At 37.7% G+C, this 27158-nt stretch overlaps 1 protein-coding gene and 1 long non-coding RNA gene across 2 annotated transcripts in view; one reads left to right on the top strand and one right to left on the bottom strand.

Moving 5' to 3' along the window:
* The window catches only part of ccdc88b (coiled-coil domain containing 88B), a 65020-nt gene that overhangs the window by 477 nt on the left and 37385 nt on the right, over window positions 1–27158 (top strand). The window contains exons 2-13 of the mRNA XM_077577454.1: window positions 4211–4359; window positions 5133–5241; window positions 12617–12686; window positions 12841–12899; window positions 14998–15081; window positions 15773–15913; window positions 17877–18022; window positions 18481–18562; window positions 20080–20238; window positions 22101–22247; window positions 26462–26645; window positions 26838–26953. Coding sequence (XP_077433580.1) covers window positions 4211–4359; window positions 5133–5241; window positions 12617–12686; window positions 12841–12899; window positions 14998–15081; window positions 15773–15913; window positions 17877–18022; window positions 18481–18562; window positions 20080–20238; window positions 22101–22247; window positions 26462–26645; window positions 26838–26953 — 1446 coding nt within the window. The remainder of the gene's footprint in view (window positions 1–4210; window positions 4360–5132; window positions 5242–12616; window positions 12687–12840; window positions 12900–14997; window positions 15082–15772; window positions 15914–17876; window positions 18023–18480; window positions 18563–20079; window positions 20239–22100; window positions 22248–26461; window positions 26646–26837; window positions 26954–27158) is intronic.
* On the bottom strand, window positions 223–17399 carry LOC144058862 (uncharacterized). The gene is made up of 4 exons (XR_013295501.1): window positions 17293–17399; window positions 15748–15907; window positions 14969–15068; window positions 223–281 (listed from the first exon to the last, which is right to left on the bottom strand). It is a non-coding gene; the product is annotated as an uncharacterized LOC144058862 (long non-coding RNA).

The following is a 27158-nucleotide window of genomic DNA, read 5'->3' as shown; positions in this document are numbered from 1 at the left end:
GGATTTGTACAAGATACAAAAAAATAATCTGCTGTTTTCCATATGAGATGCTAATCAGCCTTAATCCCCCCCCCCCCCTTTTTGCTCAATGAGGAGAATGTATGATGTAAAGCGGGATTCATGACACAGACATTTTTTAAGCCTGTTGCTCAAGCCCCCAAAAAAAGACGAAATTGAAAAACGAAAAAATCTGAACAGATCCAGGATTTTGGAGCTCTGTTACCTTGAGCGGCTGTTCCTTTTCTTTCTGCTTTAGTCGCCTTTCTTTTGATGGCTTTATGCTGTAATAAAAAAGAAGAAGAATGAATGAAATCAATGTTCTGCATAATAATTAGGAGCGATTTACTGAGAGCTGAGAACACAGTATTCATTATTTTAGTTTTCTGACAGTTAGCATTACACTAATAATATACCATTACCATTATAAATATACCTCAACTGACTGTCATTTAGCACAATTTTAAAGTGGAAGTCAAGCTTAAACATGCATTTCTTGACAATATGTTAAATGTGATCCAACTAGTCTAAACAGGACATTCTGATTAATATTACATTTGTGGAAAACGAGTTAAGAAGCAAAATCCAGCCATTAAAAAAAAAAAATCCATCTCAGGGGGGCAGCCATTTTGCCACCTGCTGTCGACTTAACATGACATCACAGTTGCTCAGGGTTTAGGCAACGGCCGATCACAGCTCACCTGTATTTTGAAGATGAGCTTTGATTGGTTGTTACCTGACATGAGCAACTGTGACATCATCTTCAGTCGACAGCAAGTGGCAAAATGGCGGCGTGGTGGTCACTATTTTTTAACAAGTGGATGTGCTGCTTTGAAGACCCCCTTTTTCTTTTATCGCTCAGTTCCTTAGACCCCAATATTAGATTTGATTAAATCCCCCCAAACCATTTTTGGTGTATGTTTACTAGAGGTGGGAATCTTTGAATGTCTCACGATTCGATTCGATTCCGATTTTTGGGTGTGCGATTCGATTCAGAATCGGTTTTCGATTGAGAAAAAGATTTTTGATTCACAATGATTTGATTGACAATGATTTTTGCTTCAATTTATAGATCGTAAAGATCTACTCCAGTCTAACTCACTAATGCTAATTAGCGAGCCACTCGTGGCACTTTTATCACTCAAAAGAACGGCTCCACGCTACAAAAAAAAAACAACTTTTATTGGAATAACTTGATTGTGACTTTTTCCTTCTACTCTCTAATGTGGCTACAACTTAACAGTGTATCAGACCGCGTGGAACCACACTGCCCCTAAGTGGCCACATCGAGTACAACATGAACAGCGCTCCCAATAAAGGCACACACAAACAAAGGGAAGACAGTATAAAATAATTTTAATAAAATCGATTTTGGGACATTTAAAATAGATTCTGAATTGTACTAAATGAGAATCGATTTTTTGGCACACCCCTAACTATACAAAACCGTTGGGCCAGTAGCCCTGTAATAATTTCAGCGGTACTAAAATTGAAGTACTATCGTTTCATTTGGACCAAACAGTCTGTCCGACTGTCAGATGCTGCGGGGCAAATGAGACCCTGCAGTTGCAGCGGTTTGGCCTGGTGGCTGGCGGTCTGCACTACATGAGAGATGAGACACAATTTTCACAAAAACACAAATACGTGCCCTTTTGGAGGAAATTGATGTCAGAGTGTGATTTAAATTTTCTAAATATTGATGAGCCCCCCACACACACTCGGCTCCAGCAGAAAGCTGGTGCTTAAGCACCAGTGTTTAAGTGTGCACGTGCCTGATGGTTAGGCCAGCTTTTAAGATGTCATATTCTTCATTGCGCCTGCAGTTTGTAGACATTGTGCATCTTCCTTGAGGGGATTTTGCCAATGCACTTACTCAGAGGGAGCTCCGCCCCGCGAGTCATGCGCCGAATGACGCGCACCGCCTTGTTTACCCTCAAGACCTCAAGCACGTGGTCTCACCTCAGATGCCCAGCCACTTCCAGCTTGTGTCTCCGTTTACCAACAGTGCAGGTGGAAATAAACTTCATTATACCGCCATTTGCATTGGCAGCTCTTCTTAGCAGAGCTTGAAACATTGGCTGCCGCCCCATTTGGCTGCTTGTCACCGTGAAGCGCTTTCTAAGCGTGAGCGCGCTAGTCCCACCTGTCCACACGGGTGTAAAGCGGCTTCTGCGTGCCGGCTTGTGTGAAAAGGCTCCCCCGTTTGCATTGTTGTCACTCAAGAGGCCTTTGCCGCTCGCCCACTGAGGTCCATCAGGACCAAAAACTCATTCATTTAAGAAGTGCTTTTTTCTGCTCTGCATTTGGCTTTGGGCCAAAGTTACCCAATGATGGTGAGACACCACATGATGTTATTATTAATCTACAATTAATGGCAGAAATATGCAAAAATCTGTTGGAGAAAAGGTGGAAGAAGGCAGACAGGCGAACTTTATTCGAGTATATCTGCACGACTGGATGTGATTAGTTTTAGCTGACTCTAGCTGGATTCTGAAGTTAGGTTTAGGTGAACGGTACGGGATTTTTAATAGGTTTTAGGTGAACTAATGAGTACACACTCACACGCACGCACACATGCACACACACACACACACATAGACACGCACGTGCACATACAAAATAAAAATTAAAAAAAGAGGAAAAAGAAAGAGAGCAATGATGATGACATGTCAAATTGGTAAAATTACCGAATAAACAATACTGAGGTTTAAAATAAGAATTTTTTTTTTTTTTAAATGTTTTAGCCTACTATAACTCAACCCCTCCCCCCAAAAAAAATTATGAACTAAACAGAGGGGAGAAAGACCTTGTGTATTATTAGTGGTAATTCAATTTACCAGTGACCCTACATTTTTTGAGATTGTCAGCAAACAAGGAAAAGCTAAAAGGTGGCAGCGAATTTCACAAGCAGCAGATATTGAAAAGTTCTTCAAAAGTGTCCTAGTTTTTGCCACTCCAGTTAAATTTTAAAACTAAACAAAACTTTGCCTGAGCAAAGTCTGCTATCTTAATGGTAAAGCGTAATCCGAAATTCCATAGACACGCTAACGAGACTAGCATCAATGCTGTTTTGTTTACAGGGTTAATATACTGTACAGTAGTTTTGGAATTTTCATGTTAGCTTTTATTTTTATTTCGTTTTGATTTTTATTCCTCTGCGACACACTTTTGAGCGTCCTTGTTCCGTGTAATATCAGAATAAATACATTTAAAAATCAACCCCAAAGGCTATAACTTTGCCTTAGAAAAGTATGCTAGCTTAATGCTAACGTGTTATCCAAAATGCTATAGACACGCTAACGAAACTAGCATTGATGCTGTGTTGGTTACAGGGTTAATATACTGTAGTTTTGGAATTTTCATGTTAGCTTTTATTTTTATTTCGTTTTGATTTTTATTCCTCTGCGACACACTTTTGAGTGTCCTTGTTCCAGGTAATATCAGAATAAATACATTTAAAAATCAACCTCAAAGGCTATAACTTTGCCTTAGAAAAGTCTGCTAGCTTAATGCTAACGTGTTATCCAAAATGCTATAGACACGCTAACGAAACTAGCATTGATGTTCTGTTGGTTACAGGGTTAACATACTGTAGTTTTGGAATTTTCATGTTAGCTTTTATTTTTATTTCGTTTTGATTTTTATTCCTCTGCGACACACTTTTGAGCGTCCTTGTTCCGGGTAATATCAGAATAAATACATTTAAAAATCAACCCCAAAGGCTATAACTTTGCCTTGTGCTAGCTTAATGCTAACGTGTAATCCAAAATGCTATAGACACGCTAACGAAACTAGCATTGATGCTGTGTTGGTTACAGGGTTAATATACTGTAGTTTTGGAATTTTAATGATAGTTTTTTTTCCCGTTTTGAGTTTTTTTTCTCTGCGACACACTTTCGAACATCCTTGTTGCAGTTAATATCAAAATAAATACATTCAAAATCAACGCCAAAGGCTGATGTATTAAATTAAATACCAAAGATGAAAACAAAGGACATTTATGCTATAATTATAGTTAATTCTTGTTAGTTTTGTAAACATGAAATGTTCAATTAGTTTTATAAAAAGCATGCTAATTTTTATTTTATTTTGTTAACGTAAATGTTTTTTTTCAATTTCAGTTTAACTTACTGACCTGCTGTGACCATCTTTTTTCATGTATATAGATTTGTATGCATGTATTATATTGTCCTAAACTTGTTTTCTCTTTTAGGTTCATCTCTTTGAGAAAATGGTGGAGATGGAGAACGGCGTTCTACTCTCCAGTCAGTACATCGAAGTGAACTCCGTTTCCCATAATTCCCGGGACTGCTACCTCAGACTGACCAATGGGATTTTCCTCAACGAGGTCATGAGGATCATGTAAGGCTTGTTTAGAACCAGTTGCATGTCAGGATGCGGTCAGACAAAGTTTGGGGTTGAGTCTCCTTTGGTGGAGTTTGTTCCAATTAATAAAATACTAAATTGTCCGTATTGTACACTATAAAAAAATAGATGGATGAATTAAAAAAAATCTGCGCCAATTGGAGATATGTTTAAAAAAAAAAGTATTAAAGCCTAAATGGTTAACATTACAACCAGATAAAGCAAAAAAGTGTTCTTTGAAGCATAATAAAAAAATTGCTTTTATTGTCTTGCATAAATTTAATATAACATTTATCACACTCACATTCATAATGCTTGCATTGTTCTACAGTCACTTTGATAAATGGCATTAATTCGCAATCCATTCATATTTGCCACAAATATCCAATGAAACATGAAATGGGTTCTGCATACATGGCGCCCTGTTAATCATCTCAACTGAACTCCTCATCAGCGTGCTATTTTTTTAAAAAAAAAATTTCAAACCATATCTTCCGTAATTGACAAGACAGGATCTTCGGTCAGTAGTTGGCGGAAGGCTGATTAATTTGGCCCGACTTAACCTCGGTTATTTCAACAGCTAATTGCATGAGGATTCTCACTGGCAGCGTGGCGGGCTTATTAAAATTTTATTCAGCGACTGCAGAATTCCACCACTGCATACAGATTTTTGTTTTCATCTGGGGCTAAAATGTGGTAACGAGCTGTTTGATCAAGCCACTGTAAATACGCTAACATGTCAAGGTGACGCCTGTGATTGTGTGTCGCAGAGACCCCAACCCAAGAGTGGAGAGGTTGTTCGACAGCAACACGGAAGACTACATGCCGAGGATCCAAAATTTCTCCATCTTAAATCGACACCTGCGAGCCTTCTACCAGGTAGCTGAGACGTCGCTGGGAAAGGTCACGATGCTACATTTGATTATCAGGATCATTTTAGTGTTTGGATTTCTATTTCTTCAAACACAATCCTGGTTCAGATTCCTGACTCAAACATGCTACCGGTTCGTCGTGGAGCCCCTGTTAGCTAGCAAGCTAGCTGGTGGCTAGCCACGCGCAACCCGCTAGAATAGAGTCCAGCCCCTTGAGACTTTGGTTGAAGAAATATCACGTTTTTGGCGTCTCCTTAACTCTTTGACTGCCAGACGTTTTCAGAAAAGGGATGCCGTGGGTGCCAGCCGATTTAAGCATTTTGACTGATCTTTCAAGGTCCACAGAAAATTATGTGTTTGGACTATGGAAACACACATACTACCAAATGAAAGATTGGACTCTCATCTTTCATCAGAAAAAAAGTTTGTTTCTACCTTATTCCGTTTTTCAGTAATCAACAATAGAAAATGGTTAGTTTCACCTCTGTTTTGAAACAAACGTCTTTTAACGTCTTTGGCACTCCTCCATAGAATTTTACTAAACGTTATTTAACGTTTTTGGCAGTCAAAGAGTTAAAAATGATGATTTCAGAGGTACAAGGTTTTGGTCCAACACCAAAAAAATACAAATATATAAAGGGATACTTTTTCATTTTCAGCTGCAAAAAGTTAATAATTTGTCCAGAATGAATTTGATAACGTCATTATTTTTCTTGTACAATTAATAACTTTAAAAACGAAATTTTCCACTTGCTGTCGACTGAAGATGACATCACCTGTGCTGAGGAAGTTGGTAACGATCAATCATGGCTCAGTTTGCTGACCAAACCCAGAAAACAGGTGAGCCGTGATTGGTCGTTACCAACTTCTTCAGCACAGGTGATGTCATCTTCAGTCGACAGCAAGTGGAAAAATTCGTTTTTAAAGTTATTAATTGTACAAGAAAAATAATGACGTTATCAAATTCATTCTGGACAAAATATTAACTTTTTACGGCTGAAATGGGCTCAATGAGTCAACTATCCTTTTAAAAAAATGCTCAATTGTCTTAAAGTGTAATAAGTCAGGTCCTTAGTAAATATATGAAAATACCGTAAAAACAAACAAACAAAACATTTAGCACTCTAAATTTATGGAAAAAAAAAATACATGAAAACAATTCGAGTTATGGTTTTATGAATCATTATTGGGCTATGAAAAGGAAAATTGATTCAATATTGATTAATCGATTTTTTAAACCGAGTCCTATTGTATTTTTTAACATTCAAATTCTCAGTGGTTAACAATACTCTTCACTGTGATGTGTGAGATTCACAAGATATTTATATTCACTTTACTGGGACAAATTATACGTAATGGGTAATTAGTTAATGAGACTTACTAATGACATTTACTTTGCCAAAAAATGCATATGACATAAAAGCGTTTCCAGATGAAAAAGAGGTGAAACGGCTCTTCTAGGGCAAGAACTGAAACAACTTCCATCTCATTATAAATAGAAAAGCCTCTTAAAAGGCAGAGACATTCTTCTACTAAAACATAACTCAAGGCTACAAGAGAGAGGGAGGGATGGAGGAGAGCGTTTCTCGCTGTAAGGTTGCAAAAACAGAGAACAAGATGGAAAAGTGAAGCAACTATTAGTCTCACTACAAGAGCATTCCTCCTAGGGATATTGTAAATAGTTGGAAGTGCACTCAGGGGATGGCGGCGCATTTGCACGAACAAGAAGATGAAACAGAACATTTCCTTCCTCTATTATGAAGCAAATTGGGTGATTTTCTTTTAGCTGCCATTGTGGTTGGTGGCAAGGCAGGACACGAACAGACTGTTTATCAAAGAGGTTGCAGTTTCATTTTTGTGCAGAGCGCATGTGCTGGCGTCATTTGAAGAAATTACCTTCTAGTTTCTCTCGAGGAGGACTGAGGAGACAGAGAATGTCTCCCTGAGCAACGGTCAGGTGAAGTTGCTAGTCACACAACATAGCAACCACACTTTTTCGGGTTTCACTTCCTTATTTTTCATGAATCACTCGTGTTTTGAAAGCTCAGAGCAACGCTTGATTCACATCAAGTCAATGTAAGACGACGGCAATGTGTGTTTGACACAAGGCCTGTGGACAGTAATTTTTTGCTTACATAAAATGTGCTTGGTCTTTTGGTCTTTTACTACCCTCATCATTGGGGATTCATTATAAAAGTTCAGAACTCAAATAAAGTTTGAACAGGGACGCCAATTCCCACGCAGGGAGTGTCAAGTATTTGTGGCTTTAATCCAGTAGACCTACTGTATAGACACTCTTGGGTCTTCTAGTGCAGTACTGATCTTTTTGGAACCAAAACAATCCTTGCCAGAGTATGTAATGAGCTACATTTGTTTATAGACCGACAGACGCAGACAGATAGATGGGCGGATGGACGGACGGACAGAGGGACGGACAGACAGAAAGACAGACAGATAGATAGATGATAGACGGACAGACGGATAGAGAGACAGACAGACAGGCGGACAGACAGACAGACAGATAGATGATAGACGGACAGACGGATAGAAAGGCAGACGGACAGGTAGACAGACAGACAAACAGATAGAGGGACAGACAAACTAGATCGATAGATAGACAGATAGATGGGCGGATGGACGGACGGACAGAGGGACAGACGGACGGACAGGCAGAAAGACAGACAGACAGATAGATGATAGACGGACAGACGGATAGAGAGACAGACAGACAGGCGGACAGACGGATAGAGAGACAGACAGACAGATAGATGATAGACGGACAGACGGATAGAGAGACAGACGGACAGAGAGACAGACAGACAAACAGAAATAGAGACAGACAGACAAACAGAAATAGAGACAGACAAACTAGATCGATATATAGATAGACAGACAGACGGATGGATAGAGGCAGACAGACAGATGATCGATGGACAGACAGACAGACAGACAGATAGATAGATAGATAGATAGATAGATAGATAGATAGATAGATAGATAGATAGATAGATAGATAGATAGATAGCTAGATAGATAGATAGATACCAAATAACGATACAGATACCAAATTTGGCACGAGGCGGATGAATGAGTTGTCTCATTAATCAACAAGGAAAAGTCGGAACCTTGAAAACTGTCACAGTTTCAGCTATAAACAATTCAGCAGCGTTTTATAGGATTTAATTTGGCTCAAAATGTGAAACCTCAAAGAAATGGCAGACTGTTAAATCTTTGTTGATTCTGTGGGTGGCGGTGCACGGCTGCGCTTAGGCGGGCGCAGTGAATTGTCTGTTTAGAAGGGGAGTTTGCATTTTTAAACCTGCTCATTATTATCATTAATATTATTTTATAAGCGTAAATGTAAATGTAATAATAATAATAATAATAAATGTAATTATAAGCGTGGTGGATTTTCAATAGCAACGGTCAGGAACTACTGCTCTCCATTCTTTATACTCTATACTGCTTGTCATCATCGTGGGTTACCCCAGGTGATTATGGGCGAGAGGCCAGGTTCACTGGAGTGGTCGCCGGCTGATTCCATTCAATATAAAATATAATAAAAATCTGCATCTGTCACCTCTGCCACCAGATATAAAGCTAATAAGCATCCAAAAGTGACGTCCTAATTAAGTTGGATAATCTACAGAGGAAATCTGGTGTGTAAAGTGAATCCATCTGAACAGCCAAACGGATGACTACGCGATATGGAGATCATAATGTTGCAGATGGATTACAACTCTCAACCAGAAGCCTGGTGGAAATTTGTGAATGCAGAACTTAAAAGCAGTTGATTATTTTCGGAGGCCGACTTTCGTAGAGAGATCAGGACTAATTCCTCGTCTACTCATTTGCTACGGAAAACTGCACTCCCACTAACGGCGCAGGCTGGCAGATGCCGGCGCTTAGCGTGGCAGCAGATAATTGCACGTGTGTCAGCCATGTCGTTAATCTGTGGAATAAACGGCATATTGATGATGGCGCCAAATGCTGATGTCAACACTACACTTGTCAACTACATTTTTGTCTGTCACGCCGCAGAAGGAATCGCCCCCGAGCATGACGACATCAACGGCAATCTTCGGCACAAAACTGTTCAATTTCGTCTGTTTGGCTTCACATCATTTCTATGTGAAATGCCCCGAAGAAGCAGAAACCTCAGGTCGGCTGCACTCAAAGGATCTCGGCCCCGTGCGTACATTGCCTCTCGAGCGGCGTGCACTTAATACATGCAGGATGCGGCAGAGTGAGCAGTAATTGTGACTTTCCCCCCCCCCGCACTCTGATGATTGCGTGTCCATGGATACAGCAGGAATATGCGAACAGGTGGCAGAGCAGCAAGCCAAAGTCAGTCTGTGGCTCTGTGACAATAAGCATTTTTTAATTAACAGCAAAAAAAAGTTTGGTCGTCATCATTGAAGCTGAAATTAGCAGCTTGGAAGGAGGCACAGTTTGCTCCGTCTTTAGTGTTAAAAAACAAAAAAAAAACAACAAAGACTTGAAGTTGTTCCCGCCAGAAATGACAGGTTTTTGGACAGGCGCTGCATGACATTATCCAGTTTGATTTAATATTTTTCAAAATTTGCCAGAAGATATGCTCAAATTGTGTTGCCAAGCATGCTGCCTATCTCGGAATTACTGCTTTAACGGGTTCGCCGAAATGGACAAGATTCTCAATATTCATGCCAGATATCTCTATATTGATAAAATGAGACTATGGGTTCACTAGCTTGTTAATAACCATGTCTAGCCCTCGCACATTTTTCCCGATGTGTTGGAAATTCTGACAAGTTTTTCAAATTCACAAGTATTTTCCTGCAATAGCATGTTTATGAGCCGGGGAAAGTTGATTTGTTGTAATTTTTGCCAAGCACGACTTGCACAACACTGGTTTAGATCCTTTTTTTTTCTAATCTGAAATGCCTCCAAATACTTTTTAAATACTAAATCCGTCAAATGTGTTCTGTAGCGGCACACATTTTTATTTTTATTAATGTCCCCGCAGCATATAGTGTTTGCGTATGTATTCTTCCTCGCTACCTCCCTTAGCTTTAGCTAGCTAAGATAGCTTTAGCGCTAGCTAGCTAGCTACCTACCTAGCTACAAATTTAAGAGATTATTGACAATTAGTGTAATTTTATCCGCCATATTTAAATTTAGTCTTAGTTTTAGTCCAGTTTCAACCACGCTTGTTAGTTTTTGTCATAGTCAACCTCATCCCGTTTTTATTCAGTCCATTTTTAGTCGACTATAAATCTAGCATTTCAGTCTTTATTTTAGTCCAAAAAAACATAATTTTATTTGTCTAGTTTTAGTCAGGACAATCATTTAAACCCTTTTTTTTTTGGTCAGCAGATTATTAACATTAACATTTCGGATCTAAAATTATTTCACAGAAAATGTTCTCTCATCTTTTTTTTTTATGAAAAACAACTTCACACTCAATTACAGTATATCAACAAGTGGCTAATATGGCTCCATGCTATGAGCTAGTAAATTAGCCAGCATTAGTTTAGCGGTGAGATTAGCATGTTTTGAAAGGGGGTGTGACAGTGTCACAGCGACAGATTAGCAGAGACGAGATTTTACAAAATCATATCATTTTTGTCTCGTTTTTGTTCATGAACTAAAATGTCCATAGATTTTAGTCCAAAGTGAAGAACATTTTCGTCTCGTCTTCATTAGTCGACGAAAATGCATACTAATTTAGTCTCAGTTATTGTTTATTAAAGTCTAGTAGAGTTTTAGTCCAGTGAAAAATGTGTGTTGACGAAATTATTTTAGCTTAGTTTTCGTTGATGAAATGAACACTATTGACAATATTTATTAATATTATTTCTACAAAGCACTTCCATTACTTCCTATGGAGGAAAATATGTTAAACAAAAACAAAGTTGCTTGTTAAAGTGCTGTACATGCGTAACCGTGGGAGTGAATGTTGAACATTGGCCACATGCTGGCTCATCCTGCATGTCTGGTCTCAGTGAACCGGCATCATCATCAAAACTTTCCAGGAGCCAGTTTGTGTTGGAAACAAAGAGAAGCGCTTTTTGCTTGTCTAGTACTTTTCTAAGTGTTTTTTTGTTCAGGAGAACAGATTGTTAATAGACCCAAGTGAAACACATTCTGTTGCAACAGAGAGACCCGAGATGTCGTTAAGGGAGGATAACTTGGCAAAGGTGCTGCTTTGTGGTCATAACATAGAATTTGTGTCAAGGCAGTGACAGCAGTTGAATCATGCTCCTGTAAATCTTGCGTCAGGCTGTTTTGACATTGTGTACTGTACATTTGAGATGTGACCAAACCAAACCAAACCAAACCAAGCTAATGAGGGTGTAAAACTAAGGGAATGTTTCCACTACCAGCCAAAAGTTTGCTACACCCAAATATATATTTACACAATATTTGGGAGCTGGAAAACAAATACACTACAGAAACCTTTGGCATTTTTATCTTTCAAAATAAAATAATTATTATTTTGGAAGAACATATTATTTGTTTATTTTTATTTTAGAGTATCAAATAAAATGCTGGAAGGGCTATAATAATAATAATAATAATAATAATAATAATAAATGCGGCTAAACCGATTTCTAATGGTGCTATAGCACCCCCTAGCCATGGTGTAGCGTCATCCACAATATTTAAGTCAAGTCAAGTTATTTCAAACAGCCTTAGCTGTCACAAAGCACTTTACACAACATAAAACAATTTTTGTTGTTGTTGTATTTTTAGTTATTGAGATTTTTCTTTAATACTGTCAGAACAGCTTTTTGTGGTAGTCTGTTTTTTTGTGTGCTAAATAAATACCAAATGAAATGAATAGAGAATGTTCAATCTTGAAAGATTCTTAATACATTTTAGTTAAATAAATATGAACTTGGGATGTTATACTGGGTTACCTGATGATTTTCATATAATAATTTAATTGATACTCGTACTTTGCCACCTGCAGATTCACACATTAGAGGATTTTTTCCCTCAAGATTATTTATATATATAAATATATATTGCAAGATTTCCACCTCATTTGTTGTGGAAAACATTGGTTGAATGTTTATGTTTGTATAATGTTTTTTGAAGAATCGTTTGGGTTTGTAAAAAAAAAAAAAAAAAAAAAAAAAAGCATTTCAATGGCCGTCATTTATTCACGGCTTTTCCCTATTCGCAAGCTAGCCAGGTCCATATGCCCTGCGAATAGCGAGGTTCGTCTAGATAATGCATAATATATAATTAATAATAATATAATAACTATAATTCAGATTTCCAGGAGTACAATTACGAAGTTATGTCAAATGCTGGCTAATCTTTAAACGTTTTTTCTAATTCTCTTCAAATTCATATAATGTTTTTCTCTGATCACATGAATGTTTTTTGTCTAGGAGAACCTGCAGCAGTTGATATTGATGCCTCTCCCCAACATCGCCATCTTGGGCCAAGACCCCTTCAGAGGTACAAGATAATCCTGTGATCCTATCTGTGCGGCAGCATAGCCAGTCCGCTTCATTCGGCAGTCCTTATCAGTGCAAAGCATTACGGTGATAATGACAGCGAGGCCATGATGGTGATGATAATGATGACGCTTACTGCATCTCTGTGTGTTCAGAGGCAGCTGTGGAGGAACTGAGGCGCTTGCTGCTACTCTTGCTCGGATGTGCCGTGCAGGTGAGGCAGCCGCTATTGTGTTGCTATGTTAGCTCATGAATGGAGTAAGAATTGTTACTGGCAGAGACCAGTGGGACTGTTTTGTATTTTGTGAGCATCAGACCTACATCTAAAATGGGTTGGAATGGATTATATTTTCAGTAGAAACTTGAATACAGATATTTTTGCTGTATGGACAAGTAATGGGAGCTATTTATTGCTGCTGCATGAAGTAAAAAAAAAAAAAGAAAACATTTCATTTGGACTTTCTACAAGATTTCCTATTATGTCTGTGGGAACATGAAAGAAGGCCTACTTGGCTCACAATCTCAGTTTTAGGTCAGTCCAAGGTTGGATACGTTTTTTCCAAGTGAAAAAAAATGATGACGAAAACGATGTACTTGCGAAAGTGCAATCCCCAGTTCATTAAGTGCGGCTTTGTGCAAGGGTGGGGGTGGGGGGTGGGGGGGGAATGAGGCAGAGCCGAGAGACCGGCTGTGCAGTGTGGGTTGTCCAGCGAAGCACTGAAGCCCTCAAACCTTTCGTGGCATTTAGAAACGGCAAAGCTGGAGGATTATTTAAGAAAGAAAAAAAACAGGCAACTGAAACAGCTTGTCGAGTAAAAGATTGCTCAAGCAATTCATCAAATTCAATTGCAGATTAAATGACTATTTAGAGTGCCTCCCTTTTTTTTGCTGTGATAAAATCTAGTCATTAGTCATTTATGTGTTCGTAAGCCTTACCTGAGACTTTAAATAGTAATTTTGTAGCAGCTTGGTTAGTTCCTTGAATTATTAGTCTAGTTGCCATCTTGTTGTATGTGCAGGTTTATAGTAGACAGAACATAATGTATCATAAATTTCACTTAACGATCACATTAAAAAAAATATTTATAAACTGTGTTTATGTGAATGATGGGCTCATTAACATATTTTCGTACGAGATCTTGATTAGTGGATTAGTTGTTGACAAAGAATGAATATGATTTAATATTTATTGAGGAGCCTAGCTAAGGCAGGGTAGCTTAATTCAACTGTTCCGGGGCCACAAACGTGCTTTAAAGCTACACTCTAAAAAATTTGAGATTACAAATTGAATTGTTGATCAACTTGAAAAAAAAAATCTCTTCAATTGGTAACACACGATTTAATTAAGTTAGTCCAAAGTGAATATATTAAGTTTAATTAATTATGAGTTGATTAAACTCTTTTACAGCCAAACATTAACCAAAAAACAACCCCTAAAGTGCCAGCCGATTTCGAAAACAAGCTTTTTGTGAAAGATACATTTTCTGCACAACAATGACTTTGACACTAATATTTTTTGTTTAGTGACACTCTGGGAATTAAATTTAATGTGACAAACGCTTTGATCATTCACAGCATCCTTGAAAACGTTCTATTTCTTAAGATCCGCCATGTTTTCATGTAATTTAATACCCTGGAGCCCATTGAAAAGAGAGACAATGCTGCCATCTGCAGGCCATAGTTAGTGGGTATTTTTGGATTTTCACAACCCCATTCACAAACCAGCGCTGCAAAAGACGTTGCACTGCCCATTGAGGAAAAAAAAAGTCGTTTTTGGCGGCATTCATTGATTTTAGTACACGTCAATAAACATTTTGGGCGGTAAAAGAGTTAATACTTTGGATTGGAGTCACTTTGTATTAACTTAATTCAGGTGAATATATTAAGTTTAATAAGCTCTTAATTAATTAAATTTAATATATTCCTTTGGATTAACTTAATTAAATCGTTTGTTACCAATTGAAGCGATTTTTGGTCAACAATTCAATTTGTAATCTTAATTTGGTTCAACAATTCTCTTTTTAGAGTGTACCCAGCGTCCGCGTTTTATCCTTAAAAATCTTTGACGGAACGTGAGAAATGTGAAGGACCCCATCCCCAAAATGATACGGGCCGGGAGCGAACGTCCTTGCTCGTGGTAAACCGTGAGCTGGAACTTGAATACTAATCAAATCAGAGTGAATCAATTAACAACAAGATTGATTGGTTTACTGATTTCTTAAGAGGCTTTATGTGTCAAGTGTACAGAAATAAAAGATTTTTCTGTGCCATTAATGAACGCACCTGATTGAGTTTATTTCTTGCATCCGCAGTGTGAGCATAAAGAGACGTTCATTCAGCAGATCCAGTCTCTGGACATCGAGACACAGGCTGCCCTCGCCGTCTGCATTCAACAGGTGCGTTCAGGTGCAGGCTGAACCTAATCCACAATGACTTTAATATTATTCACAGATTGACCCTCAATTCCGGGGAGATTTTCCATGGGGATTTTTATTCTTTAAAAGGATTTAGTAAGGAGTTTTTTTTTTTTCTTTTTAACTGAAGTGTGAAAAGAGCTCTTTTTCATTCCAGCAGCAGCAGCAGCAGCCTGAAAGGACCTCCACCTCTGTTATACGTGAACCTTTCTCCCTCTTCTCATTTTCTGTCAAACTGTCCGTTTCAATAAAGCACGGATGCCAATTGGACGTAAAAAAAAAAAAAAAAAACGCCCCATGAATAATTGCCCACATTACAGAAACAGCATGTTGCAGAGCAGCATGACTGAATTACAGTAACAGCATGTTGCCCACGAGTCTTTTTCGTTCCAGGCTTCTTTGCCTCATAAATCAGAGCGGTGAAGAGGTGTCCTCTCTGTGTCGATAGATGCACCCCCGCTTGCTGCTTATAAAACTACCTGACGACATCTCAGACCTCCCCTCCTTTGCAAGCGATCATTTCTTTTGCAATTTATGGACACGCATATTTTTCTTTTCAATAATAAACAAAAATAAATAGAGGATCATCTTACTTGGCCTTCACACCGCTGAGTAAAAGATTACCGTAGTAGTTGATTTGTGTCCCACCTAGTCAACTGTGTGTTGGCTGCAGGTCACTCAGGATCCGCGCTCGGTGCTGCCGCTCCAGTGGGAAGAGTTGCTGGAGGTGGAAGGTGCGGACCTAAAGTTGGTCTTTAGCTCCATGGCCAAACAGATCCAAGGTATGCTGGCCCAGAGAGACACACACCTGGAGGTAAGCAAATATGATGCAACCACATTAGCCTTGAGTGATGCATCGAATGGATCCATTCTATCAATTTTCTATAACACTTTTTGCAGCTAAGGCAAAGCCTGTGGTTAACACTGGCCTGCTTAATAGCCAATCAAAGGACAAATATAGACAAACAATTTACACTCACATTGAAACATTTTGATAATTAGTCTTTAACTCATTCACTGCCATTGACGGCTATAGACGTCAAAAATTCATTTGAACTATTTCTATTAGTTTAAAATTTTTTCCACTTTTGTTAACAAGAGTATGAAAACCTAGAATTGTTTTGGTACATTCATAACAGATCTAAAATTTGTGATTAATCGTGAGTTAACTAGTGAAGTCATGCGATTAATTACGATTAAAAATTGTAATCGCCTGGTGCCCCTAATTTTTAATAATCTTTTCTTTAAAAAAAAGAAAAAAGATTGTTAAAAATTAAACACATTTTTTATTTATTTTTATTTTTATTTATTTTTTATTAAAAATTAGGGGCATAGGTGATTCAAATTTGTAATCGTAATTAATCGCATGACTTCACTAGTTAACTCACGATTAATCACAAATTTTATATATTTTCTAAATGTACAAAAAAAGTATAGGTTTTCGTACTCTTGCTAACAAAAATGAAAAAAAATTAAACTAATAGAAATAGTTCAAATGATTTTTTAAAAGTCTACAGCTGGTCAATGGCAGTGAATGACTTAATGAATCTCACATGTATATTTTTGGAATATGGAGAAAACCAATGCCAGCACGAGAAAAAGGAAGAGAATCAAATCCAGAACTTCAGAATTGTGAGACAGACGTCTTTACCACTTGGCCTCCTGTGCACTGCCAGGCACACTCTCCTAAACTCCAATTCAGGAGTTGCATTAAAAGTTTTCTCTTGCTGTTTCAAAGTAACAAAGAATGATGCCGTACAATTCAATAGCATTACAAACTACAACCACAAAAATATACAACAAGGTCATAAGATACTGTTATGTGAAACTAGTAGTATTCACCTATTTTCTTTTTTTCTTTAAATGATTACCTTTCATTATTTGCACACACAAAAAAAAAAAAACCTTGTGCATTCTGCTTTTTTGTGCTCAGGCCAAAGCCCTGTCAAAATAATAAAGTACAGTAAACACCCTCTGCATTAAGGGAGTTATGATGTAGACCGTGCCCGTAATAGGTAAAATCCACAATGTATAAAATTTAAATACTACATAGAGTTAGGTACAAATTGAGCAAGCACAATAGCAAAAGATAAGACAAACCTTTTCCCACAAACTAACAAACTTAAGCTAGAACCTCACATTATATTAATAATCATATACAAAGATGTATTGTACATGATAAAATTAACTCACAGCTGTTGCTTTCAGTAGGCGTAAAAAGCAGGATTACAGAGGATTCAACGCAGAATCATTTTTACCACAAACTAGACTAATCTTGATGTCTACTTCCTGTTTTCAACCTTCTTCCCAATTGACAGTGTAAAATAATAGCGCGCTGCCACCTTGTGGCCGACAGTGGAATCACACCCCAAATTAACACGGACCAGAACACAAGAGAATTACAAATGTATAAAGAAAATCCGCAAGAGAGATGGACCGTGAACCTAGAACCCGCAATGGAGGGTTGTTTACTGTATTGCTTTGACCCCATTTTGTGACATCCCAATGTTAAGCCAACAACTAATGTACGTTTAAGTGCGAGGACGAGATTTAAACTGGCTATTGCACTGTCTAAGAGAGAAGTTATCTTGCGACAGTGCTATAGAAAATAGATAAATGAATGAAATTCTGTCCAACAATTCTTGCTTTAAACATAGAAGATGCAAAAATAGCATCTGCATTTCCTCAGTATCACATGCTCACACACTGGTCGCTACACAAGCCCGCTGAATTTCTCATTCCTGACAATGTCACTCTTCTGCTGACCCCTCGCCCAGCGCATCGCCGAGCTGTGTCGAGAGCGGGAGGCGCACGCTGACTCACCCTTGCCGCCCCTGGGTGGTCACAATGACGAGCCTCCACAAGCTCTGGCGCTGCAGCTGGCAGACAGCAAGGCCAAAGTCCGCCGCCTGAAACAACAACTGTGAGTGTGTGCACATTAATACGCATACATTAAACGGGAGCACCTGCAGGCGCTACATCACTGCCAGAATAAGAATTTAGTAGGAAATCATGAGTGAAATATTTGTGTAATCATACGTGCACTCTTGATTCATTGGGGGGGGGGGGGGGGCACAGATTAAAAAAAAAAAATCCTACTAAATTCTCCTGAAAATGGGCAGCAGACCAGCATGACTGCTCTCATTGATCAAAGTTGACTCCAGTTCAAATTAATTACCTCTGCAAAAAGGGTAATGTGTCCATTAGTGTGGGTTTATTTATTCATTTGCTTTGTTACTTACTTCAGTGATTCCAAATCAATGCGCCGCCAATTTCACCTCCGTTAATCGCTCGTGCACTCCTGGCACTCCTTTCACTTTTGTCATTCCATTGTCAAAGTCAGAAAAAAATGGTCATTGCTCATCTTTGCCTGTCTTTTAGGGATGATAAAGGCGATCAGTTATTAGACTACAAGCAAGAGATTCAGATGATGGAGGACCAACTCAAAAAGATTCAGAAAAAGGTTTGTGTGCTATATACGTTTTGTACGTCACACAACTGAAATGAGAATGCTTTATAAATGTTTTTTATTGTAATTAATCACAATTTCCATAATTAACTCAAGATTAATCACAAGTTAATCATACATTTTATATCTGTTCTAAATGTATAATAAAATTTTTTTTTCAAAGTTTTGAATACTCTCGTTAATTAACATAAGAGGGGGAAATATGTTAAACCTTGTTCAAATATGGTTATCTTATATTTTATTGATACAGTAAAAAAAAAAATCATAAAGTTATTTGAAGTTAAAATTATGTTCTGTACTGTAGAAAGGATAGTGAAACATTAATTTGTGTTGAGGTCATTTTTCTGCCACTAGATGGCATTAGTGTTTCTTGTTGGACATTGGCGACAGCAATAGTAAAAATGTTTCCCTTTCATATCAACTCATTCACTGCCATTGACGGCTATAAACGTAAAAAAATCATCTTAACTATTTCTATTAGTTTCACTTCCCCCCCCCCACTTTTGTTAAAAAGAGTATGAAAACCTAGAATTTTTTTTATTGTACATTTAGAACAATATAAAATTTGTGATTAATCGTGAGTTAAGTAGTGAAGTAATGAGATTAATTACGATTAAAAACTTTAATCGCCTGACGCCCCAAATTTTTAATAATTTTTTATTTTTATTCATTCACTGCCATTGACGTCAAAAATTCATTTTAACTATTTCTATTAGTTTGACAGTTTCCCCCCCAATTTTGTTACCAAGAGTATGAAAACCTAGAATTTTTTATTGTACATTTAGAACCGATATAAAATGTGTGATTATTCGTGAGTTAACTAGTGAAGTCATGCGATTAATTTCAATTAAAAATTGTAATCGCCTCTTGCCCCAAATTTTCTATAATCTTAAAAAAATGTTTTTTTCTGTTAATAAATTAAGCTAGTTAATTGCCGTTTAAAACATTAATTGCGTTAAAGGGACTTTAAGTTAACACTCTATAAACGCCTAGTTGTGAAGATCTTTTTGGTTTGTGTCTTGACAACTATTTTATAGTGCCCCTCCAGTGGTCAAGTCAGATATTCCATCTATTTTATCATATCATACAAGTTTTATTTTCCTTGTTAAAAAAATATCCATGACAAAAAATTGGGGGACTTTTTTGGGGGGCCCAAGCCCGGAATGGATTAAAGGCATTTCTGTTTACTTCAATAGGGAGAGCTGATTTGAGATGTGAGATTTTTGAGTCACAAGCGTGGTCATGGAACAAACTGAACTTGTATCTCAAAGCACACACATTTGTGTACTGTAAATCATAGCCTAGCCTAGCCTAGCGTGGCCTGAATAAAGTATAAATGTAAACATAATGACTGAGGCCTACCCTCAAATGGAATGTCAATTTGAACATTCGACCTTACTCGAAACAAGCGACACAAGTCAGACCTCACTCAATGGCCTTTCATATCAGTTACACGTTCCGCTGACCTCACCGACGCACTCTGTGTTCTGTATGCATGCGCGCGTCTGCAGAACCGCTCCCTGCAGAACGAGTCGAGGGGCCTACGTGCTCTGCGGGACGAGCTGGATTGCGCCCGCGAGAGAGCCGCGCGGTCCGAGCAGCTTCAGAATGAGCTCCAGAGCTGTAAGCACAGACTGCGCAGCCTGGAGGTGACACGCACTCAGCTCAAGGTACACACACACACACACACACACATACATCTTACTGGACCATTCATACCGAACAGCAAGCAAGCAGAGCGACATCATAACATTGCTTGGCAGCACAATTGACCATAAGAAGCCGCTTAACTGGAAAAAAAAAAGCAGCAGAAAGTATGTTTTGGTCATAAGAGCTTTTAGTCACACATGAGATTTACTTGGCTATGCTTTAAGTCGAGTGCTCACATCCCTGTGAAACACCACACGCTGTGTCCCTGCTGTCACCTTCTCATTCTGCTTTCATTCTTTCTGCCTTGGCTCTGGGTCCGCGTGGCAGCCCAGATTAGCTCAAAGGATGACTTTCCTCCATGCCTCCGTTTCAGCTTCATTCTCCACAAATGTGAATTAAAACATTAGAGTGGAGAATATAAGCACTCTCCTCAAAGACACGCAATCCGGACTTCTCCAAAAGACAGATACAAATTATAATATCGTTCTCTTGTTCGTTCAGAGGATAAAGAATATATGCCAGTAGTGTTCATTTTGTCAACGAAAACTAAACAAAAAATAATTTTGTCAACTAAAACTCATTGATAAACAATAACTTGGACTAAACCAGTATGCATTTTTGTCGACTATTGAAGACGAGACAAAAAATGTATTTCACTTAAAAACTGGACTAAAGTCTATGTACTAAAATTATATGATTTTGTAAAATCCTGTCTGTTAATCCGACACGGTCATGTGACACACAATGATACACCCCCTTTCAAATCAGCGATGGATTCATGCTGAAAGATTACAAAAAAAATAAAGTAAATTATAGTTCTAACTAGTGCTGTCAAACGATTAAATTTTTTAATCAGATGAATCACATTTTCGAATATTAATCACGATTAATTGCTTAATTAAAAAGTTTTTTTTATCAAAAAATGTTTGCCCGCCAAATTTAAGAATCCTGTTATGTGTTAATTATTTTGACATTTAATGTTATGAGGATGTCCAAACTTTTTATCCACTGCACACACTCATCCTCCACTTTTACTAATCAGTTAATTACATAATTTAAAATGGGGAAAAAAATGACCCCAATAGTTTGACATGAACAAATATTCTGAATGTCATATGCAAACATTTATTAACTTCTTTACTTTAATGCATGTTGTTATTTTTATTGCTCAAATAAACAACCTGTGCTACTTTTTTACCTTTAACGTAACCATCCGAAGTCAGCTAAAGGATAATCAGTCAAAATTAATCTGCGTTAATACATGATTAATGCGATCATTTTTTGTGATTAAATTAATTAGTTAGCGCTTTAACTTTGGCAGCACTAGTTATAACGTAACATTAATCCAACCAGCTATAACATTCCACCAATAGTGTTATCTATGTTATCTGTTATCTGACCGCTAACTAATGCTCGCTAATTAACGAGCACTTGTTGAAGTTGTTTTTCATCAAAAAGATAAGAGAAATTTTTAAGTGAAATAAAATGTTTGTCCTGGCGTAAAATAGACAAAAAAAAAGAAAAAGTTTTTGTTTACTAAAACTACAGTATATTAATAAAATTATGTTTTCTTGGACTAAAATGCTAGATTTATAGTCGACTAAAAATGGACTACGTGAACACGGGATGAGGTGGACTAACTAATAAATAAAAACTAACACGCGAGATTGAAACTGGACTAAAACTGACTAAATTTAAAAATAGCGGATAAAATGATCACTATATGCCAGTGAGCATTTTTTTTTTTTTTTTTTATCTTTCGTGATTTTCTTTCTTCGTGCGCATGAAAAAATACAACTCAGCAACAGTAAGACCAAATCCTTGTTTGGATATCCTAACGACGAAATGAATGTCCTGTGTTTGCATGCGTTGCCACCTGCAGGAGCAGCAGCAGCTGTGTGCAGCCCTGCAGGAGACCAAAGCTCTTTTGGAAGAACAGCTGGCCGATGCGAGGGCCCGATGCTCCGCACTGAGGGAGCTGGAGCGGGACAACCTGCTGCTGCGTCAGCGGATTATAGATGTAGAAGCGGTGGGTACGGACAAAGACATACTGCATACGATACGGGTCATTCCGGAATTGGAGGACACTTAAGGTGCCGATGATTTTCATTTATTTTGATATGTTTTCAAGAAAAACACATAATAAACGGTCATATAAATCATTTAGCGCAACACTTTTTATGAGACGACTGGTCGATTTGTGGATTAAGCGCTTGTTTCAAAGTTGTGAACCATTACGTCGTCGAATGCTAAATTTTAGATTTAGATTTTTTAATTTTTACGCAACAGCAACTAACTAGCAACAAAAAAGATAGTTACCTTGGTTTGATTTGGTCAAACAGGAAACATTTGTTTGTTTGTACACTGGGAATTCACAGTATTAGCCACAACGCGCAATCAATTAAGCGACAAATCAGGCTTATTTTAGTTTAAAAAAAAACAACAAAAAAATCGTTAAGGAAATACAAATAAAAATGCTTTTTTCCCCTTCTTTTCTTTAGAGACAGCTCAGTATTGTTCATTCGGTAATCTTACCGATTCGACATGTCATCATCACTGCTCTCTCTTTTTTTTTTATTGGTGTGTGTGTGCATATGTGCGTGTGTGTACTCATTAATTCACCTAAAACCTATTAAAAAATCCCATACCGTTCACCTAAACCGAATACTTCAGAATCCAGCTAGAGTCGTGAGGTTGTCAGGAGACCCGAGGAAGGATCAAAGAAAAGAAAGGAAAGTGAAATCCAGCACCGACCAGACATCAACTTCTACCCAGCGGGTTACCAACCAGAATCTTTCACCAACCCCAGAAACATCTAAATTCCAACAAATAAAAATGCTTTAAAAAAAACAAAAACGAAAACTAACTTAAACAAAACTAAGTAAAACTAACTATAATTATAGCGAAAATGTCCTCCGTTTTAGTCTTTTTTTTTTTTCTTCTGAAGAGCTCAGTATTGTTCATTCGGTAATTTTACCGATTTGACATGTCATCATCATTGCTCTCTTTTTTTTTATTTATTATAATTTTTTTAAAATAAAATTTTATTTGTATGTGGGTGAGTATGTGTATGTGCATGTGAGTGTGAGTGCGTTCTTTGTTTTAGTCTTTGGTACCGTTATTAATTTAATGCATGAGCCTTTGGGGACGAGTTTAAATGTGATTTTAAGTATATTTATTTTAATATTAAGCGAAAAAAAGACGTTTGAAAGTGTGTCACACTGAAGTGATGTTTTCATTTTACCATGGTGTTTATTAAATATTGTGCACAAGTAATACACATTAAATAAATAAATAAATAATGAAAACTAATACCGAAACTAACTAAAACTAAAGCATTCTTTTTTCTTTCCTTTTTTTTTTTTTTACCAGAAACACCCTGATGAACTAATTTAAACGAACTAAATTTAAATAACAAAACTCAAAATGAAATAAAAACTAACTAAAATAAAAATTCCAAAATTATAATAACCCTGCGACAAATTAGTTCACGTCTCTAACGAGAATGCAAAAAGCAGGTGCACTCATTGCTTTTTTAAATGACACATTTCTTTTTTTTTCTTTTTTTTTGTAAGGAGAGCTCAGTATTGTTCATTCGATTTGACATCATAATTGCTCTCTTTTTAAAAAAAAAAAAAAAAATAAATAAAATAAATTATTTTATTTATTTTTATTTTTTAAATATATATACATATATATATATATATATATATATATATATATATATATATATATATATATATATATATATATATATATATATATATATATATTTTTTTTTGTATGTGGGTGACTATGTGTATGTGCGTGTGTGTGCGTGCGTGTGTGTATTCATCAGTTCACCTAAAGCCCATTAAAAAAAAAACATACTAATAATATAATATAATAATAAATTGCCAAATGCAGAAACATCAATGTAAGTTATCACGATGTAGTGGCTCTCGCTAACAGACAGAATTAAGTAACCAGAATTAGGTTAAAAAATTCTATATACGTAGACCATGTTTCTATAAATTTTGATATTTGGTTTTTATTTGAGGCAGATATTTTTTCCATTAAAATGTGATTTATGAGGAGGTTAGATATTCAGAGTTTGTTTATTTTTCCAGTTAACAAGAATTGTTTTTTTTTGCGATCGTAAGGGCTACAAGTGTAGATTGAAATTGTTTATGTGGTAAGTCAGTTGTTGTTAGGTCACCTAGCAAACACAAGTCAAAAATAGCGGAAAGTTTTTCTAAGACTTTAGTCCAGAAATACATAACCGGAGTACATAACCATAAAGCATGAACATAAGTGTCTGTAGTGTTTTGTAAACATTGGAGACAAATGTCGGAGTCTGAGAGTCCCATTTTCTTCATCATATATTGAGTAATGTATGTTCTATGAATAATTTTATATTGGATAAGTTGTAAATTTGTGTGTTTTGTCATTTTAAATGCCTTTTCACAAACTTGAATCCAAAAGTCAGATTCCGGTGCTATAGACAAGTCTGTCTCCCATTTCGAGATGGGTAAAGACATTTTATTTTTAAATGCCACATTTCTGTCAGGCTCAGAAGCGCAGTGCTGCTTAAACGCTCGTCCACAATCATGGCAGAGTCATTACCGCACACGTGGACACACTTGCACCGACTGAAGGTCGCCCCTGTGAACGTATGACCTTTCGCACGGCAAGAACATTAATTACCATTAGATTCCCACTGATCCTGCCCGTGTGTCGCAAGGTTGGAATATTTCTGTCTTAATGAGGAGATCGGTTCTTTCGTAATGGGAAGATGCACTTATAATTTGCAGAAGAATTTCTCTATATAATTCATTAATATGCGTTCAATTGTTTACAGTGTAATCAGCTATGTTTATTGGCTTTATATGCACTTTAAATGTTTAATTTTTGTCAACAGCTTTAAGAATGGGTTTTGTATTTGATTTGAAAGGTTATGTTTCTTTGGGCATCACACTGAATGAGTGAATTGCACATCTGCCTCACATTTTTGAGGTTTGGAGTTTGAATCTCGGGGGGGGGGGAGTGCAATTTATAAAACAGCTAGCAAGATGTGAACGTAGCCTCGCTTGACTGCCCTACACCACAAAAGACGCGGCTCTCACGGATGCGCACACGCGTGATTCATTCTCAAACATGGCCATTTATAATGACATGCGAATATGAAAGTGCGTAGCTGTGATAAATACTCACAGACAACTCTGTCCAGCTTCCACAAAATAGCAGCGCTGACGATACTAAGCTAGCATTAGCATTGTAAACAAACTGGCATTAATCACGTTGTTCAATGGGAGCGTTTACTGTAACGCAAAATGTTACCGGTTTGAAATTCTATTTTTTGAAATCTACACTCAATGAAAAATTAAAAGGAGGTGATAATACTTACGAAGTTCTGAATTGACAATTCCGAGCTTACGTCGCAAGTCAAAATGGCAGTCTTATGCTGCATTCAAGGAAGGTTTGAAGTCGGATTTATCCCACTTAAGAGTTTCCCAGTACCACCCTCAAAGCGTTTGTGGCAAATGTAAACAACAAAGATGGCTGATTCCGAGAAAGTGTTTGTTGTTATGGTTACCGCGGTCATTCCAAATCACGGTGTGTCACGTGAACATATGTCTTGTATTTACATTTGTCTCGAACGCTTTGAGGTCAGAACTGACACAATCCGAGTGGGTTAAATCTGATTTCCCACTTTCCTCGAATGCAGCATTTTTCTTGGTGAAAGGACGCTTTCCACTCATTAAAAAGCATTGAACTTTGGACCGTTGTCATTTGATTTGTGAGGATTATTTTGATTTCAAAATGTGATCAAATGTTTGTATGCTAGTCACAGGCAAAAGCATTGCGCTATGCAAACCAAGCGTTGCATTGCGGAAAAATCAGAAATGCCCGGATGTTGTCAGGTTCCTCTCTTGCTCTGCTTCTTTTCGCTAGTCTTGATGGCAACATCATTTCAGCAAAGCTCCTGAAGCCGAAGCTAACAGGTTAGCGCAAAGCTGCGGGGGTGCCGATGATTGGCTCCAACTGTGCCCATGAATGCACGGCAAATGACTGACGCCTCATCGGTCACACATTTGATCGGTTGTTCTTCCTCAGGCGCGATGGTTTAAAATAATCTAATTAGAATAAATTAGAGGCTTAGAGCCAGGTTTTATACTGATAATTTATACAGAAAATTATCTTTTTTAGTGAGGAAACTACAAACTCCCTTTTTTCCCCCTCGCTATGTTTTCCCCTGTGTAGGAGCGTGACACCGAGCGGCAGCGTGTTGATGAGCTACTGGATGTGAACATGAGCCTGGAGGCGGACCTGCGGCAAGGCGGCGGCGGTGGCACTAGTGCCGGCAATCCAGCTCCGGTTTCTGCTGCCCACCGCCACTTCCTCCATCCAGAGGAGGATTCCGACGAGGAGCTGAGCGAGCTGATTGGTCCGAGCCTCTGCTTCTCTGCACCTTGTCATTTAAGACATTTGAATTAACTGATAAGAGGAAATATGTTATGGAAGGATCTGCCTTGTTATTAATCATAAAATAGAAAACCGGATGATGTCATATATCAATTTCTCCACCCATATCAGCTCTTTTGATTTCCTCCCCCTCCTATACTCTTGATGTATTCAGACCAGAAGCCTTTAAGTGTGGAAGTGGGCGAGGCGTCGACGCTGAGGCTGCTGGGAGCAGAGCAGGAGAACGCGAGGCTGAGGAGATGTCTGGAGGAGCTACAAGCCCAGCAAGAGGTAAGAGGTCAAAAAGGGAAGGATGGTTATGATGCACGGGAATCATTCTTGCCCAAGGCTGGGCTGGCATTTTGACTTGGGCCCGCCGGCCCAGCCCAATTCTTAACCACTATTGGCTACCACGTAGCTCTACCACTGATTTTTATTGGTTCAGTTTGCTCTCTATATTGCAAATGGATAAAAAAAAGAAAAAAAAAAGAAAAGA

This window comes from Vanacampus margaritifer, chromosome 10 (assembly GCF_051991255.1).
Source record: "Vanacampus margaritifer isolate UIUO_Vmar chromosome 10, RoL_Vmar_1.0, whole genome shotgun sequence".
In the NCBI taxonomy this organism is placed as follows: Eukaryota; Metazoa; Chordata; class Actinopteri; order Syngnathiformes; family Syngnathidae; genus Vanacampus; species Vanacampus margaritifer.
The sequence above is the reverse complement of the archived record's forward strand: the minus strand, read 5'-3'. Positions and strand labels throughout refer to the sequence as shown.